General features: G+C 46.5%; 1 protein-coding gene across 1 annotated transcript in view; it reads right to left on the bottom strand.

Annotated features, from left to right (window-relative positions):
• Positions 1-18,560, bottom strand: part of ECPAS (Ecm29 proteasome adaptor and scaffold) — a 144,277-nt gene that overhangs the window by 45,392 nt on the left and 80,325 nt on the right. Inside the window, exons 30-31 of the mRNA XM_073663999.1 lie at positions 3,770-3,937; positions 3,283-3,362 (exon numbers count right to left, since the gene is read on the bottom strand). Of these exons, the coding sequence (XP_073520100.1) occupies positions 3,283-3,362; positions 3,770-3,937 (248 nt within the window). The remainder of the gene's footprint in view (positions 1-3,282; positions 3,363-3,769; positions 3,938-18,560) is intronic.

The following is an 18,560-nucleotide window of genomic DNA, read 5'->3' as shown; positions in this document are numbered from 1 at the left end:
GACAGGGCACACAGGTGAAGTGAAAACCATTTCCGGTGACTACCTCTTGAAGCTCATCAAGAGAATGCCAAGAGTGTGCAAAGCAGTCATCAAAGCAAAAGGTGGCTACTTTAAAGAACCTAGAATATAAGACATATATTCAGTTGTTTCACACTTTTTTGCTAAGTATATAATTCCACATGTGTTAATTCATAGTTTTGATGCCTTCAGTGTGAATGTACAATTTTCAAAATCATGAAAATACAGAGAAATCTTTAAATGAGATGGTGTGTCCAAACTTTTGGTCTGTACTGTATATACACAAGCAAGGGACGCCGCCGCGGTTAGTGCCGCACTTATAATTGAGATGCACGTGACCGGACTTCCGGGTCCCCATCACGTGACCGCCTCGAGGCGTGGTGACGTCATCGAGCCGCGACTCACAGGAGGAGGCCGGAAGCGCGCGCCTGCAAGAGCCCGAGGACGCCGGGATGATCCAGCCGCCGCCGCTCCAGGTAGGCTCCAGGGGTATGATCAACCTGTTTTCCCAGGTCGCAGCCACCCGTGAACCGACGGGGCTGCTACCCTAGTACGGGACGCAGCCCCCCAGAATATCCAGAGCGCCATCCTCTGCCGGGTGTTGATGGCAATGGCACCCCCACACAACCTGTCACCCCAGATAGGGGCGCAGTCCCACTGCGATCCGGACCAGTCCAGGGGCAGCACCCCCTCAGATAGGGGCGCAGACCTGGCTGTAGCAGATGATGTTAGGGCTGCCACCCCAGATAGGGGCGCAGTTCCCACTGCTATCCGGTGCAAGGATGCTGTGCATTCCCCAGATAGGGGTGCATACGCATAGCTGACGCTGGAGCTGCCGATCCCAGATAAGGGTGCTGCTCGACAGCTGTCTCCATCCAGTTTCATAAGAAGATCTTCCATGAGCCTGCTATAGGTTCCATCCATCAAGGACAGGAAACCAAACTGAGGCGAGAGAGAGGGCCGCCACTTTTAAGCCTGTAGGTTTATTGTCCTTGGTGGGCGGATCCCCTCTCTCGTGGTGCTGTCATAGTCGACCGATAAAACACTATGTCTGGTTATTATGCGACTTGTAACCTGTATTTTTCATCAGTTTTCCTCTCTTCATGCTTTCTTTCTACATTTTATATTATCATAATACAAAGACACATGCGATTAATTCTCTCCTGTCTCAATGAAGTACACACTCAGAATTATCAGTAGCATGGAGTACATAATACACGGGTACTCAGCAGTGTAGCCGTGTATCCAGCTGTGGTGTAAGATATAACACTTGCTAGAAAACAGCAGCGCCACCTGTGTGTGTGTCTGTGTCTCTCTCTCTCTCTCACTCTGCTCCCTCACTTCACTGTAAACTTTAATAGGTAGCTCTAATCTCATCCCTCGGTAAGCTGGCAGTCCTGGTCTTGAGAAGGACAAATTTTAGCTGTTTTTCAGAGTGAATAATGTGTTCAGGGAGCAGGAGAAGAAGTGGCTTATACAGTGGGTACGGAAAGTATTCAGACCCCTTTACATTTTTCACTCTTTGTTTCATTGCAGCCATTTGGTAAATTCTAAAAAGTTCATTTCTTTTTCTCAATAAAGTACACTCTGCACCCCATCTTGACTGAAAGAAAACCAAACAGAAATGTAGAAATTTTTGCAAATTTATTAAAGAAGAAAAACTGAAATATCACATGGTCATAAGTATTCAGACCCTTTGCTTAGTATTGAGTAGAAGCACCCTTTTGCGCTAGTACAGCCATGAGTCTTCTTGCGAATGACGCAACAAGTTTTTCACGTCTGGATTTGGGGATCTTCTGCCATTCTTCCTTGCAGATCCTCTCCAGTTCCGTCAGGTTGGATGGTGAACGTTGGTGGGCAGCCATTTTCAGGTCTCTCCAGAGATGCTCAATTGGGTTGAGGTCAGGGCTCTGGCTGGGCCAGTCAAGAATGGTCACAGAGTTGTTCTGAAGCCACCCCTTTGTTATTTTAGCTGTGTGCTTAGGGCCATTGTCTTGTTGGAAGGTGACTCTTTGGTCAAGTCTGAGGTCCAGAGCACTTTGGAAAAGGTTTTCATCCAGGATATCTCTGTACTTGGCCGCATTCATGTTTCCTTCAATTGCAACCAGTCATCCTGTCCCTGCAGCTGAAAAACTCCCCCATAGCATGATGCTGCCACCACCATGTTTCACTGTTGGGATTGTATTGGGCAGGTGATGAGCAGTGCCTGGTTTTCTCCACACATACCGCTTAGAATTATCACCAAAAAGTTCTATCTTCGTCTCATCAGACCAGAGAATCTTATTTCTCATAGTCTGGGAGTCCTTCATGGGTATTTGAGCAAACTCTATGCGGGCTTTCATATCTCTTGCACTGAAGAGAGACTTCCGTCAAGCCACTCTGCCATAAAGGCGCGACTGGTGGAGGGCTGCAGTGATCGTTGACTTTGTGGAACTTTCTCCCATCTCCCTACTGCATCGCTGGAGCTCAGCCACAGTGATCTTGGGGTTCTTCTTTACCTCTCTCATAAAGGCTCTTCTCCCATGATTGCTCAGTTTGGCTGGATGGCCAGGTCTAGGGTGACTTCTGGTGGTCCCAAACTTCTTCCATTTAAGGATTATGGAGGCCACTGTGCTCTTAGGAACCTTGAGTAATGCAGAAATTCTTTTGTAACCTTGGCCAGATCTGTGCCTTGCCACAATTCTGTCTCTGAACTCCTTAGGCAGTTCCTTTGAGCTCATGATTCTTATTTGGTCTGACATGCACTGTGAGGTCTTATATAGACAGGTGTGCGTCTTTCCAAATCAAGTCCTATCACTTTAATTAAACACAGCTGGACTCCAATGAAGGAGTAGGACCATCTCAAGGAGGATCACAAGAAAATGGACAGCATATGACTTAAATATGAGTGTCTGAGCAAAGGGTCTGAATACGTATGACCATGTGATATTTCAGTTTTTCTTTTGAAATAAATTTGCAAAAATTTCTACATTTGTTTTTTTTCAGTCAAGATGGGGTGCAGAGTGTACTTTAATGAGAAAAAAATGAACTTTTTAGAATTGACCAAATGGCTGCAATGAAACAAAGTGAAAAATTTAAAGGGGTCTGTATACTTTCCGCACCCACTATAAGTGTAGAAAGAAGATTTTTCCAACAAGATAGTGTATATTACAACGTTTCTTATATTCGCTAGTAATATTTATTTATGCACAGTTTGATGAAATAACAGTGATCATTTAATGATAATGCATTGGCTTGCTTGATTCATACAACCTTACTACATACCTGGATTCACGGATCCTCCATAGGTTACTTGTAAGATTATTTATCAAATCTTGAAGAATTTCTGTCAGATACTTATCCACCTGGAAAGAATGTGACAGTGTTCTAACATTTAACAAATAGTTCTGGGCATTATTACTTTAAAAATATACAATATAACCAATTCTATTATTATAAAAAGACCAGAGATATATGATATTTAATGATGAAAAACCACATATTAGAGATGGAATACAGGAAATTTTATTATTTAATATTTATTATGGAAAACCTGAAAACAATATGTTGTTCGTTGAGAAGAATATTTTGAAAAATTGCTGGTTATTGATCTTGGTCCAGTAGCCATTAATACTGATGTTTTGTGTCTTGCTAATAGAGGGTTTTTGGAGCAGGGGAGCCCCGCTGTCGACTTAGAGTACCAAATTAAGCAAGTACGTACAATTTTTTTTAGTGGGCAATTACTACAAGCAGCTGACTAGCGGAGACTCACCGTAGTCTTATCCGTTACTAGAGCATCCCAAATACTAGTCATAGCTTGGCGGATTCCAGTGTTGGGGTCAAACTGATAGCGATACAACTGTGGGACCAGCTGTGACATAAAAGGAGCAAGCTGTTCTCCAGCTTTGGTGGCAATCACATTGAAGCCAAATGCTGCACCCTAAACAGAAACAGAAAAAAATACAAGCAGATAAGATTTAACTTTTAATTACATAAGTACAAGTGCTTCTCACTAAATTAGAATATCATCAAAAAGTAAATTTATTTCAGTTCTTCAATACAAAAAGTGAAACTCATATATTATATAGAGTCATTACAAACAGAGTGATCTATTTCAAGTGTTTATTTCTGTTAATGTTGATGATTATGGCTTACAGCCAATGAAAACACAAAAGTCATTATCTCAGTATATTAAAATAATTAACAAAAACACCTGCAACAGCTTCCTAAGCGTTTAAAAAGGTCCCTTAGTCTGTTTCAGTAGGCTCCACAATCATGGGAAGACTGCTGACTTGACAGATGTCCAGAAGGCAGTCATTGACACACTCCACAAGGTCCCAGAGTTCCAATTTTCATTTGGAAATTAAGGTCCCAGAGTCTGGAGGAAGAGTGGAGAGGAACACAATCCAAGCTGCTTGAGGTCTAGTGTAAAGTTTCCACAATCCGTGATGGTTCGGGGAGCCATGTCATCTGCTGGTGTAGGTCCACTGTGTTTTATCAAGACCAAAGTCAGCGCTGCTGTCTACCAGAAAATTTTAGAGCACTTCATGCTTCCCTCTGCCGACAAGCTTTTTGGAGATGGAAATTTCATTCTCCAGCAAGACTTGGCACCTGTCCACACTGCCAAAAGTACCAGTACCTGGTTTAAAAACAACAGTATCACTGTGCTTGATTGGCCAGCAAACTCGTCTGACCTTAACCCCATAGACAATTTATGGGGTATTGTCAAGAGGAAGATGAGAGACACTAGGACCCAACAATGAGATGAACTGAAGGCTGCTATCAAAGCAACCTGGGCTTCCACAACACCTCAGCAGTGCCACAGGCTGATCGCCTCCATGCCACGCCACGATGTGTTTTCATTGGCTGTAAGCCATAATCATCAACATTAATAGAAATAAATACTTGAAATAGATCACTCTGATTGTAATGACTGTATAATATATGAGTTTCACTTTTTGTATTGAACTGAAATAAATTAACTTTTTGATGATATTCTAATTTAGTGAGAAGCACTTGCATGTGCCATGAATAGGTTAAATGGTGAGAAAAAACGGCTTTAGTTTCTGTAAGGATATGCAGAAAGTGGAAACTATTTTTGTAGTATGTACAAAATAAAGTCAGTCACAACTGTGGTCAACTGTGAACAACTAGTCATAAAGACCTTGTGGTACCATTAAAACAAGGTTTTTTTTTTCTTAAAGACTATACAGAGCTTTGATTTGTACTAATCTTGAAATATTAGATAAGACTATCCATTTACATCTATTTATTTTGCTTGATTGTTTAGCACCAACATTTTCCATAGTGCTTTACAGACAATATCATCACTATCTCCATTGGGGCTTACAATCTAAATTCCCTATCAGAATGGGGATGGAGAGTGGAAGGAAACACAGGAGAACATACAGACTCTTTGCAGATGCTGTCCTTGGTGGGATATGAACCCAGGACCCCAGTGCTAACCAGAGCCACCGTAGTGTTCAACTATCAACCAAAACATTAAAACCCATGCCATTATATTGGCTAGACCTCATTCTACATATTAATTTCTGACCCATTATATATTAAAGCAAGAACTCCACGAGACTTCTGGAAATGAAGCTAAAGATGTAACATGTTATCTGATGTGAGAGCAGGAGTTACTTTAACTATCCTGACTCCATTTTGATTTTTGTACGTGTATCTTCTGCTTACCAGAATGGAGTTTGAGCCACCATGTGTGTGTGAGATAAGGAGTCTTTGGAATGTCTTTGTCTAAAGACTTAGAAAAACATAAGGAAGAAAAAGAAACTAGAAAGTGAGTTTCCTAAAATCCAAAAGCTGGGTGAAACCACTGCTAAGGACAGGCAACAAGCAGAAGAGACTTGTTTGGGCTAAAGAACACAAGGAATGGACATTAGACCAGTGGAAATCTGTGCTTTGGTCTGATGAGTCCAAATGTGAGATCTTTGGTTCCAACCACCGTGTCTTTGCGCGACGCAGAAAAGTTGAACGGATGGACTCTACATGCCTGGTTCCCACTGTGAAGCATGGAGGAGGAGATGTGATGGTGTGGGGGTGCTTTGCTGGTGACACTGTTGGGGATTTATTCAAAATTGAAGGCATACTGAACCAGCATGGCTACAACAGCATCTTACAGCAGCATGCTATTCCATCCGGTTTGCGTTTAGTTGGACCATCATTTATTTTTCAACAGGACAATGACCCTAAACACACCTCCAGGCTGTGTAAGGGCTATTTGACCAAGAACGAGAGTGATGGGGTGCTACGCCAGATGACCTGGCCTCCACAGTCACCAGACCTGAACCCAATCGAGATGGTTTGGGGTGAGCTGGACAACTGAGTGAAGGCAAAAGGGCCAACAAGTGCTGAGCATCTCTGGGAACTCCTTCAAGATTGTTGGAAGACCATTTCCGGTGACTACCTCTTGAAGCTCATCAAGAGAATGCCAAGAGTGTGCAAAGCAGTCATCAAAGCAAAAGGTGGCTACTTTGAAGAACCTAGAATATAAGACATATTTTCAGTTGTTTCACACTTTTTTGTTAAGTATATAATTCAACATGTGTTATGACGCGCCCCCTGGGCCAGTGTTGTTTGGGGGATACCCGGAGCCGGATCAGATGGGGGGTTGTAGTCTCCGAGTGGCGGTGACCCGGTCCGTGCCCAGGGTGTCAAGCTCAGTGTGTGGCAGTCCTACAGATGTTGCTGGATGTTCTTTAGTGTCGACTACGCCACCCGTTGATTTGCGGTCAATACGGCCGCCGCTGCAGCAGGGTCCGCTGAGGCTGGTGGTGTGTGTGCAGCTCTGGTAGTATAACCCCCAACGGGAGGGGTATAGCCTCAGGGGGTCAGGTGTAGAGGAAGGTGGTTGCAGTGGTGCAGTGTGGACGGTAAGAAGACTCAGAGTCGGGCTGTGCAGTTCAGGGTTTTTACTTACTGCTGTTCTTGTGGTCACTCTGGCCTTGAGTGACCGCCCGAGCCGTGCTGCATCCACCAGGTCCTGGACTCGGCCAACCCCCAGGTGATTCTGGAGCGTGGTCCTGAGCTCCCTTTCTGTCTCTTCCTTTCTCTGGCCTACCCCACCAGGGATCCACCTATGTCCGGCTCCCTCGGGCCTCTTGTTGGGTAAAACCCTTGTCTCTGGGTTCCCTGACCCTATTCTTGGTTTGCCTTCCGGGTGGATTTAGTGGGGGATCGTGGCAAATCCTGCCCACGACCTCCGGTCTCTGGCTGAGGATTAGTGCCCTCCACCAGCTTGGGATCCGGTACCCTAGTGCCAACTCTTCACCCTCTGGTCTAGTTTTGGGCTCTTGGAGTTCCTTCTTCTCCCCCTCTGGGTCCTTCTCTTCTCCTCTCTCTCTCACTTCTCAGGACTGCCGACCCTCTACACAAGGCTGACTGACTGACCCTGATCTAAGATGGTTCCCACCTTATATACTCCCTCTATGTGTGAGCTCAGGTGACCAGCACCCAATGAGCTCCTAGCATTACCCAGACTGCTCCCCCTATCTGCCCCTACACTACTGGGATGTTCCACCCCCCCTCCCACTCCAGCCAGGGACAGACACTGTCGTACCTGCACATTTCTCTAGTGGGAGTACCATTGATCTGTCCCCCGGAAATGGGATGTGTGTAGTGCATGCAGCCTACTGAGCTCAGTTCCACACTCCATCCTTACCCGGGAGTGGAATACCACACCTCTGGCTTGAGGTGCAATACCCCTGTAGCAGCCGAATCCTCAGGGTGCTACATTCCCCCCTGGTAAATCACAGCACGTCCTCGGGCTGTAAGAGAATAAACATACAAATTTTTTTTTTTCATAATAACATCAACATATAAAACATTATATATATTATCAGCTATAAAACTTTTCATAAATAACATTCTTGTTCCTCCGGCCACGGCGCAACTTGTGACCGGGCAAAGTGCGACAGTCTCTCTTGTAGATAAATGGTTTCCTATAAAGCCAGTAGGGGGCGCCTTAGAAAGCGCAACTATATACAATGGAAAGTGGCCGCTCTCAGTCCTCGGCCAGGTAATGGAAATAGGGAATCACGGGTAACCGTTCACACTTTGTCCCAACGGGGAACATATTTAAAGCAGCAACAGTTCTAGTACCCCTACGGGCAACTATTTACAGTCTCTCTCTACCGTACTTCAATGACGGCGTCCTCCTGCTTTTTCTTCTTGTCGGTTGGTTTCAGACCCGTCCGGGTCCTCCTGCTCCTCCTCACACCGCAGCTCCTCCTCCGTCAGGCGATGTACATGGAGGGCGTAGGGTCCTTTGGCACACTTGTGCCGGGTGAACGTGACCTCGTCCCCTACATAAAGGTCACGACCTCTGTGTCCCTCCGGCAGATGGCTTTCTACGTCTCTGCGGGTGACAAAGACGTCGCCGGGGGTGTGGTGGTCTCTTATGAAGCCCCACCCATGCTGCAGGTTGAATTTAATCACAGTCCCGGTGGTACGGGGACCATGCGCTGCACGGGGTTCTCTCCTGGTCCGGCTCTTCTGCTCCGCGCTCCTTATCTGCGCTTGCTGTTCCCGGACCCGCCTCTCTCTCCGCTCCCTTTCGAAGACCTCGAGCTGCTGGCGGCAGCACTCTGCACGCTCCGCTGCGGCCGCCCGAGTCTCCTGAGTGAACCCCATGAGGTCTTCTCCGGTGGGGTCCCACTCAAACTGTGCCTCCTCTAGCGGGGGCTGGGTCCTCCTAGCGGGCTTCGGAGCCGGAATCAGGGGCTCACACAGGGGCCTTGCTCTTTGGAGTTCCAGTTGGTAGTACTCCTGGGGCCATATGAAGGGCTGCCCATCCGGGCACGTGTGCTGGGCAAATAGATCTTCACCCAGGTGCGGCACTTTAGATGTTGAGGGCGCGTTGATGGTAGCGGCGCCCGGGTTGACCAGGCCTTGCGACCAGGCCTGCGGCACCCTAAAGGTAAAGGGCACCGTAAGGACGGCGGTGCCCGGGGTTACTCGGCCCTGCGACCAGGCCGGTGGCTCCGCGGAGGTAGGGGGCGCTGTTGGAATTGCGGCGCCCGGGGGTACTAGGCCTTGCGACCAGGCCGATGGTATTTCCTGTTTGGTCGCGCTCAGGGTCGAGGCGTGTGACGTCACAGGGGTCGCGGCCGCGGCTTCTACTTGAGGCCTAGTCCGGCACGGTGACGATGCAGCGACGGGCACGGCAGGGGGAATTTCGGGCTCTGCGACGGGGAGCTGGGGCAGGTACGCGGTTTCCCGGCTCGGGGTAGAGACGTCCCCTTTACCTGCCTCCGTTCGTTCGGCTCCCTTCTCGGCGCCGTCTCCGGCCTTCACTCCTCCTGCACCATCCTCAGAGGCGGTCTGTCTCCTCATCTCGGGTGGCGTGCTCCGCTGACGGGTTCCGGTCTGCTGGGCCATCTCTCGGCTCCACTCCGCCAACGTTTCTCGCTGCACCTGGGCCATACTCCGTGCGAGGCCCTCCAGCGCGGTCTGTGCACACTCCCGGTCTCGGGGGAGCTGTGCCAGGACCTCCACTAGGCCTAGTGGGGTTGTGGCTTGTAGCAGGCTCCTGACCACTGGGTCGGTGCTGCCTGTCTCTCCCTCCATCTCCGGGTACGCTTTCTCTGGACTCCTCTCCAGACTTCTTGTCTCCGGGTGCGCTCTCTCCAGACTCCCCCAGGCTGCACCCATCTTCGCTCTTTTGTTCTGTCTCCGCCCACATTGAGGGTGGTCCCGGGGCAACTTGGTGATTGTCAGTTCCAGGGGCAGTTCTTTCACGCTGATGGACACTTCTAGCACCACAGTCTCGGTTGGTGGGCGCGGTTTCCTCTTTTGGCGCCATTCTTCGACCTGGCCCACGATGGGAGGTGGCCTCTTGCCACCCTCTGGCACGCCCATAATGGCGTCCGCTCTTCCAAGGCGGGAAATCTTTGGAAATGGCGGGAATCGTCTCCCAGTGGCGGGAAACTCCATGGATGGCGGGAAAAAGCTGCAAATGGCGGACAACCGGCGGGAAACGACCTGTGATGGGGTCCGTTGGCGGGGACCCTCCGGAACCGGCGGGAGACTTCTTTTTAAGGTAACGGTGAACTTTTCTTCAGGCACGCAGTACCCGGTTGTTGCGGGCACGTTATCCTGCCGACTACGCCAAAGTTGACGCGCCCCCTGGGCCAGTGTTGTTTGGGGGATACCCGGAGCCGGATCAGATGGGGGGTTGTAGTCTCCGAGTGGCGGTGACCCGGTCCGTGCCCAGGGTGTCAAGCTCAGTGTGTGGCAGTCCTACAGATGTTGCTGGATGTTCTTTAGTGTCGACTACGCCACCCGTTGATTTGCGGTCAATACGGCCGCCGCTGCAGCAGGGTCCGCTGAGGCTGGTGGTGTGTGTGCAGCTCTGGTAGTATAACCCCCAACGGGAGGGGTATAGCCTCAGGGGGTCAGGTGTAGAGGAAGGTGGTTGCAGTGGTGCAGTGTGGACGGTAAGAAGACTCAGAGTCGGGCTGTGCAGTTCAGGGTTTTTACTTACTGCTGTTCTTGTGGTCACTCTGGCCTTGAGTGACCGCCCGAGCCGTGCTGCATCCACCAGGTCCTGGACTCGGCCAACCCCCAGGTGATTCTGGAGCGTGGTCCTGAGCTCCCTTTCTGTCTCTTCCTTTCTCTGGCCTACCCCACCAGGGATCCACCTATGTCCGGCTCCCTCGGGCCTCTTGTTGGGTAAAACCCTTGTCTCTGGGTTCCCTGACCCTATTCTTGGTTTGCCTTCCGGGTGGATTTAGTGGGGGATCGTGGCAAATCCTGCCCACGACCTCCGGTCTCTGGCTGAGGATTAGTGCCCTCCACCAGCTTGGGATCCGGTACCCTAGTGCCAACTCTTCACCCTCTGGTCTAGTTTTGGGCTCTTGGAGTTCCTTCTTCTCCCCCTCTGGGTCCTTCTCTTCTCCTCTCTCTCTCACTTCTCAGGACTGCCGACCCTCTACACAAGGCTGACTGACTGACCCTGATCTAAGATGGTTCCCACCTTATATACTCCCTCTATGTGTGAGCTCAGGTGACCAGCACCCAATGAGCTCCTAGCATTACCCAGACTGCTCCCCCTATCTGCCCCTACACTACTGGGATGTTCCACCCCCCCTCCCAATCCAGCCAGGGACAGACACTGTCGTACCTGCACATTTCTCTAGTGGGAGTACCATTGATCTGTCCCCCGGAAATGGGATGTGTGTAGTGCATGCAGCCTACTGAGCTCAGTTCCACACTCCATCCTTACCCGGGAGTGGAATACCACACCTCTGGCTTGAGGTGCAATACCCCTGTAGCAGCCGAATCCTCAGGGTGCTACAGTTAATTCATAGTTTTGATGCCTTCAGTGTGAATGTACAATTTTCATAGTCATGAAAATAAAGAAAAATCTTTAAATGAGAAGGTGTGTCCAAACTTTTGGTCTGTACTGTACGTAGAGATAAGCTGAGCCAATTATATTGTTACCATGTATGACTATTAACAAGCGATAAAAACCTTAACCGATGATCTAATAAAAACAGATCTGCCCTGATGCTCAATGTATCAGATGTGGTTCTTTCGTGCACGTATTTGAATTTTACAATGTAATTTGGAACAGGCACAACGTCTCACATTATGTGGCGATGACACTAATATTAACACTTTAGAAGCAGATCATATACACTGACACAGTGACAAAGTTTGGGCACCCCTGGTCAAAATTACTGTTCTTCTGAACGGTTAAGCAAATTGAAGATGAAATGATTTCCAAAACGCCTAAAGTTAAAGATGAACAGCTCTGGCAAAAATTAAGAGACCACTGTACAGTTTTCTAAAAATCACCATCTCTACATGTCTGACAGCCATTCCATTCCAGTGTCAGTTGAATTCCAACCAAAATACACCTCATTCTACTTAATGTGCTTCTGATTAGGTGATCACCTGAACCAAATCTTATGTAACGAGGGAAAGTATAAAAAACACTGCTGTGGTCTTCACAATCCTCTTGCAATAGGACAAGCTGGATTGCAAAACAAGTGATAGGAATAGCCCAAAAGTAATTTGAATGAAAAAATAACTTTTAACCATGCCAAAGGAGTTGAAAATAAAAGTCTTGAGTGAGGAAAAGAAGGGCTCAATTCTGGTTTTACTAGCAGAGGGATACAGTGTGCATCATGTTGCCTCCATCCTTATAATTTCAAAGACAGCAGTCCATTACAACAGAATCAAGCAGCAGACATTGGGGACAACAAAGCTACAGACCGGCAGAGGGCGAAAGCGACTCGCCACTGACAGGGATGACCGTCATCTTATTCGAATGTCACTCAGCAACCGCAGGATGACATCAAGTGACCTACAAAAGGAATGGCAAATGGCAGCTGGGGTGAAGTGCACGGCAAGAACAGTTCGTAACAGGCTCCTAGAGGCAGGCCTCAAGTCATGTAAAGCTAGAAAAAAGCCTTTCATCAATGAGAAGCAAAGGAGAGCCAGGCTGAAGTTTGCCAAAGACCATAAGGATTGGACCATAGAAGACTGGAGTAAGGTAATCTTCTCTGATGAGTCTAATTTTCAGTTTTGCCCAACACCTGGTCATCTAATGGTTAGACGGAGACCTGGAGAGGCATACAAGCCACAATGTCTTGCACCCAATGTGAAATTTGGTTGTCAGAACCCTCCTGTTTGTTTTTTCCATCTTGTGTTTTGCGGTCACGTGACCATCTGCCTTTATATTCCAGCTCCGCCCTTGTGGCTGTGCTGGACTTCAGTGTTTGACTGTTTCTCTAGCCTGGTGCTTTGGTGCCTTTCTCTGTCAAGTTCGCTTGGTCCTCTGGGACCTCTAGTACATTTTTGTCAGTTTGTCTTTTTGTGTTCTACAACAACTTCTCTGTTTAGGAGGTGTCCCATTTTTTGTCCCAGTCCTTCGTTCTTTTAGGGACCCCTCCCTTAATTCTATAGGTCTTCGTTCAGACTAGCCGAGGACTAAGGTGGGTCTGTTCACTAGGAACAGGCAGCCCGCTACATCATAGGGATTCAGCTTAGTCTTACTGTAGGGACAGCTTTCCCCTATCTTTCCTTAGTACATGTTGCAGATCATAACAGTAAGTCCAGCCCAAAAAACTAAAAGGAAAGAAATTCGGGGATCAGTATGGTTTCCATCCAGGATTTGGCTCAACGCCTGCAGGGATTGTCTCTGGAGGTGGCCGAGGTTCAGCAACACGTGAGTAGCTGTTCTGGAGCACATTTTGTTGAACCCAAGATAGGACTGCCTGATGTTTTTTATGGTAAACAGCAAGATTTTTTTTCCTTTAAAAATGCTTGTTTGTCATATTTTCGTTTGAGACCAAGGTCCTCTGGGAATGAATCACAGCGCATTGGTTTTATTATGTCACTTTTGCGCAATGAACCACAGGGGTGGGCCTTTTCTCTCCAGCCTAATGATCCATGTTTAAGTTCTGTTGAAGAATTTTTTTCTGCTATGGGGCTATTATATGACGATCCTGATCGAATCTCATCTGCTAAATCAGAACTCAGGCGTTTGAATCAGGGGTCAGATGATGTTGAAAATTATTGCACACACTTCAGGAGATAGGCTTCAGAAGTTAAGTGGAATGATCCTGCGCTGAGATGTTTATTTCTTGCTAGTCTGAGTGAAAGGGTTAAGGATTTGCTGATTGCATTCCCTGCACCTGAGACTCTGCAGGATGCTATGCAGTTAGCTGTTCGTATAGACAGGAGACTGAGGTGCAGGCTCAATGAGGTAAAGACTCCTGTAATGCCAGGTCCTAGTCCCCAGAAAATCTGCTCTGACGGCGGAGAACCGATGGAGGTTGGTGCGATGTCACTCCGCTCTCAGGAAAGAGACTGGAGGGATTGTGTCTTTATTGTGGTAAAGCTGACCATTTGATTAAGTATTGTGAGCGTCGTTTAAGTAAAGAAAAAAAAAAGGTCAGTTACGCCCGTATAGCTTGTTTACGCTCTGCAGGAGTATTTCTCTCTGGGAGTACTACTTTGCAGGGAGATTTGATTGAATTTCAGGTATTTGTGGATTTTGGTTCAACACTTAATGTGATTAATAAAGGGTTTTTGGAAAACCTTAAATTGAAATCCAAACCTTTGTCATCACCTATTTCTGTGATTGAAATTGATAACACTCCTTTGAAATGTATTACTCACAAGACTGCTGCATTGCCCCTCACTATGAATGGAGTTCACCAAGAAATTTTGGACTTGGTTGTTTTAGATAATTTACCCTCTCCAGTTGTTATAGGATTGCCTTGGTTAAAACTGCACAATCCTTTGCTGGACTGGTCTACTAATGTGATTAAGTCTTGGAGTCCGAAGTGCTATGATAAATGTTGTAATGGTCGCATTGCGGCTGTGGAAAAAGGGGAATTACCGGTACCTATTCAAGATTTTTGGAGGGTTTTTTCGGAGGAGGAGTCGCAAGTTTTATCTCCTCATAGGGATTATGATTGCGCCATTGAGTTTGTTCCGGGAGCTACTCTTCCCAAGAGTCGCTTGTTTAATCTGACTATCCCTGAAAGAAAGGCCTTGGAGGAATACTTACAGACTAGCCTGGCTGCTGGTCACATTAGACCTTCTAAGTCGCCTGTGGCAGTTGGATTTTTCTTTGTCAAAAAAAAAAGGACGGCGGTTTAAGTCCATGTCTGGAGTTTCGTGAAATTAATAAGATTACCGTACGCAATTCCTACCCATTGCCGTTAACTCCTGACTTGTTTAACCAGTTAGTGGGGGCCAAGTGGTTCTCCAAAATTGACCTCCGGGGGGCATACAATTTGTTATGAGTGAAGGAGGGTGATGAATGGAAAACTGCTTTTAACATTCCGGTAGGTCATTCTGAGAATCTGGTGATGCCTTTTGGTCTTACCAATGCACCTGCATTTTTTCATAACCTTATTAATGACATCCTGAGACATTTGATTGGTAAGAATGTGGTTTTGTATTTGGATGACATTTTGATTTACTCACCAGATCTAGAGTCCCATTGGCAGAGTGTACGTGAAGTTTTGCAGTTATTGAGTGATAATTCACTCTTTGCTAAGCTGGACAAAATGTGAGTTCGCTGTGCAGAAAATTAGTTTTTTGGGCTACATTGTCTCCAGCGAGGGCTTTGAGATGGACCCGGTGAAGGTTCAGGCTGTGCAGGAATGGCCTAGGCCTATTGGTTTGAAATCTATACAGAGATTTTTGGGTTTTGCCAATTATTACAGGAAATTCATTAAGAATTTTTCTGCAATTGTTAAACCTCTAACCGATCTCACCAGGAAAGGTGCGAATACGGCCCAGTGGACTACTGAGGACATTGAAGCGTTTGAGTATCTCAAAGAGAGGTTCAGTTATGCCCCTATCCTTATGCAGCCTGATGAGACAAAGCCTTTTTTGGTCGAGGTCGATGCTTCATCGGTGGGGGTCGAAGCAGTTTTGTCTCAGGAGAACAAGGGTGGAGTACATCCTTGTGCCTTATTTTCTAAAAAAATTTCGGAACCCGAACTGAATTATGATGTTGGAAATCGGGAGTTGCTGGCTATTAAACTTGCGTTTGAACATAGGCGTCATTTTTTGGAAAGCGCTAGATTTCCTATTTAGGTTTTCACAGATAATAAGAATTTGATCTATCTGGATGCTGCTAAGCGCTTGAATGCCCGTCAAGCTAGGTGGGCACTTTTTTTTCTCGGTTTCATTTTTCTGTTACCTATATCCCTGGTACTAAGAATGTTAAAGCCGATGCTTTATCTCGCAGCTTCTCTGCTACGGTCGGTGCTGAGGAGGAGGAGAGTATTTTACAGAAAGGAGTTGTGGTGGCGGCATTGGACTCCGTTTTGGAGAATGGGATTCTGAAAGCTCAGGATGATGCTCCATCTAACACTCCCCATGGGAGGTTGTTCGTGCCTAGAGCCTTTAGGAGAGATTTGTTTGTGGAGTGTCATGAGTCTCGGTTGGCAGGTCATCCAGGAATTTTGGAGACTAAGAGACTTATCAGTCGCAGTTTTTGGTGGCCTGGATGGCAGAAGGAAGTCATCAAGTGGGTGCGTCAGTGTACTGTGTGTGCTAGGTCAAAGGCTTCACATACTCCTGCTGCGGGGCTGCTTTGCCCTCTGGAGGTTCCTAGTGCGCATCTCACTATGGATTTTATTGCTGATCTTCCTGTGTCCAAGGGTTTTACTGTCATCTGGGTGGTCGTGGACCGTTTTAGTAAGATGTTTTATTTGGTTCCATTCATTAAGTTGCCCTGCGCCAAGACACTCGCTAAGGCGTTTGTTAAGGAGATTGTCAAGCTCCATGGCATTCCCACGGATATGGTTTCTGATAGAGGACCTCAGTTTGTGGCTCGCTTTTGGCGTGCTTTTTGTAACAGGTTGGGAGTCCTTTTGTCATTTTCGTCTGGTTATCATCCTGAGTCTAATGGACAGACTGAAAGAAAGAACTAGGATGTAGAACAGTTTTTGCGTTGTTTTGTGGCGGACAATCAAGAGGTGTGGTCTGAGTTTCTGCCTCTCGCAGAATTAGCTCTTAACAATCATACATCCTCCTCTGCTGGGTGTTCTCCTTTTTTTTGTTGTACTAGGAGACATCCGTCTTTTGGTTCCTTCTCCAAATTGGGGTCGGCGGTGCCGGAGGAGGAGAATTTTTCCGGTGATTTGGAGAGAGTTTGGACTAATGTACGTTGCAACCTTCAAGAGGCTAACAAGAAGTCCAAGAAGTATTTTGACAGGAAACGTAAGGAGGTTTTGTTTACTGTGGGTGACATGGTTTGGTTGTCTTCGAAGAACCTGCGGTTGAGGATTCCCTCTAAAAAACTGGGTCCTAAGTTTGTGGGTCCATTTAAAGTGCTTCAGGTTGTTAACCAGTCTGCTGTTAGGTTGGATGTCCCTACTTCCTGGAAGATTAATCCTGTGTTTCAGGTTTCCTTGTTGAAAAAGGCTGATGTATCTGATAGGGACGCTACTGTCACAGTTCCTCCTGTTGTGGAAGACAGCGAATATGAAATTTCTCGTATCTTGAATTCTAGATGGCATAGAGGGAGATTACAGTATCTTGTCTCCTGGAAGGGTTTCGGTCCCAAAGACAACTCCTGGGTAAGGACGGATGAGGTCTCTGCTCCTAGGCTTGTTAAAGCTTTCCACAGGAGGTTTCCGGATAGGCCTGGGCCTGGAGGATCCGGAGGATGCTCATAAAAGAGGGGGTACTGTTAGAACCCTCCTGTTTATTTTTCCCATCTTGTGTTTTGCGGTCACGTGACCATCTGCCTTTATATTCCAGCTCCGCCCTTGTGGCTGTGCTGGACTTCAGTGTTTGACTGTTTCTCTAGCCTGGTGCTTTGCTGCCTTTCTCTGTCAAGTTCGCTTGGTCCTCTGGGACCTCTAGTACATTTTTGTCAGTTTGTCATTTTGTGTTCTACAACAACTTCTGTTTAGGAGGTGTCCCATTTTTTGTCCCAGTCCTTAGTTCTTTTAGGGACCCCTCCCTTAATTCTATAGGTCTTCGTTCAGACTAGCCGAGGACTAAGGCGGGTCTGTTCAATAGGAACAGGCAGCCCGCTACATCATAGGGATTCAGCTTAGTCTTACTGTAGGGACAGCTTTCCCCTATCTTTCCTTAGTACATGTTGCAGATCATAACATTGGTGGAGGATCGGTGATGATCTGGGGATGCTTCAACAAGGCTGGAATTGGGCAGGTTAATCTTTGCGAAGGACGTATGAATCAACAAGCATAGAAGCTTATCCTTGAAAAACACTTGCTTCCTTCTGCTCAGGCAATGTTCCCCAACTCTGAGGACTGTTTTTTCCAGCAGGACAATGCCCCATGCCACACAGCTAGGTCAATCAATGTGTGGATGAAGGAGCACCACATCAAGACCCTGTCATGGCCAGCCCAATCTCCAGATCTGAACCCCATTGAAAACTTCTGGAATGTAATCAAGAGGAAGATGGAGAGTCACAAGCCATCAAACAAAGAAGAACTGCTTACATTTTTGTGCCAGGAGTGGCATAAGGTCACCCAAAAGCAGTGTGAAAGACTGGTGGAAAGCATGCCAAGACGCATGAAAGCTATGATTAAAAATCATGGTTATTCCACCAAATATTGATTTTTTTTTTATTTCTGAACTCTTCCCGAGTTAAAACATGAGTATTATTGTTTCTAAATGAAAAAGAACTTGTTTTCTTTGCATTATTTGAGGTCTGAGAGTACTGTTTCTTTTTTATTATTTTGACGATTTCTCATTTGCTGCAAATAAATACAAAATTTTTAGCTTCGAATTTCGGAGACATGTCAGTAGTTTATAGAATAAAACAACAATGTACATTTTACTCAAAAATATACCTATAAAGAGAAAAATCTGAGAAAATGAAAATTTAGCAGTTGTCTCTTAATTTTTGTCAGAGCTATATATGTATATATATTATAAATTTACATTTTAAAAATTACAAAAAGGAAAATGGCCGGATGCAAAAGTTTGGGCACCCTTGGAGATTTGTGTACTCAGATAACCCTGACCAAGGTTTCAGACCTTAATTTATCCTGTTAGGGTTATGGCTTTTTCACTATCATCGTTAGGAAAGG

The sequence above is a fragment of the Phyllobates terribilis genome, unplaced genomic scaffold (assembly GCF_046119375.1).
Source record: "Phyllobates terribilis strain yellow unplaced genomic scaffold, ASM4611937v1 Scaffold_1__5_contigs__length_1240528914, whole genome shotgun sequence".
NCBI lineage: Eukaryota > Metazoa > Chordata > Amphibia > Anura > Dendrobatidae > Phyllobates > Phyllobates terribilis.
Note: the sequence above shows the minus strand (reverse complement) of the source record. Positions and strands in the feature narration are given on the sequence as shown.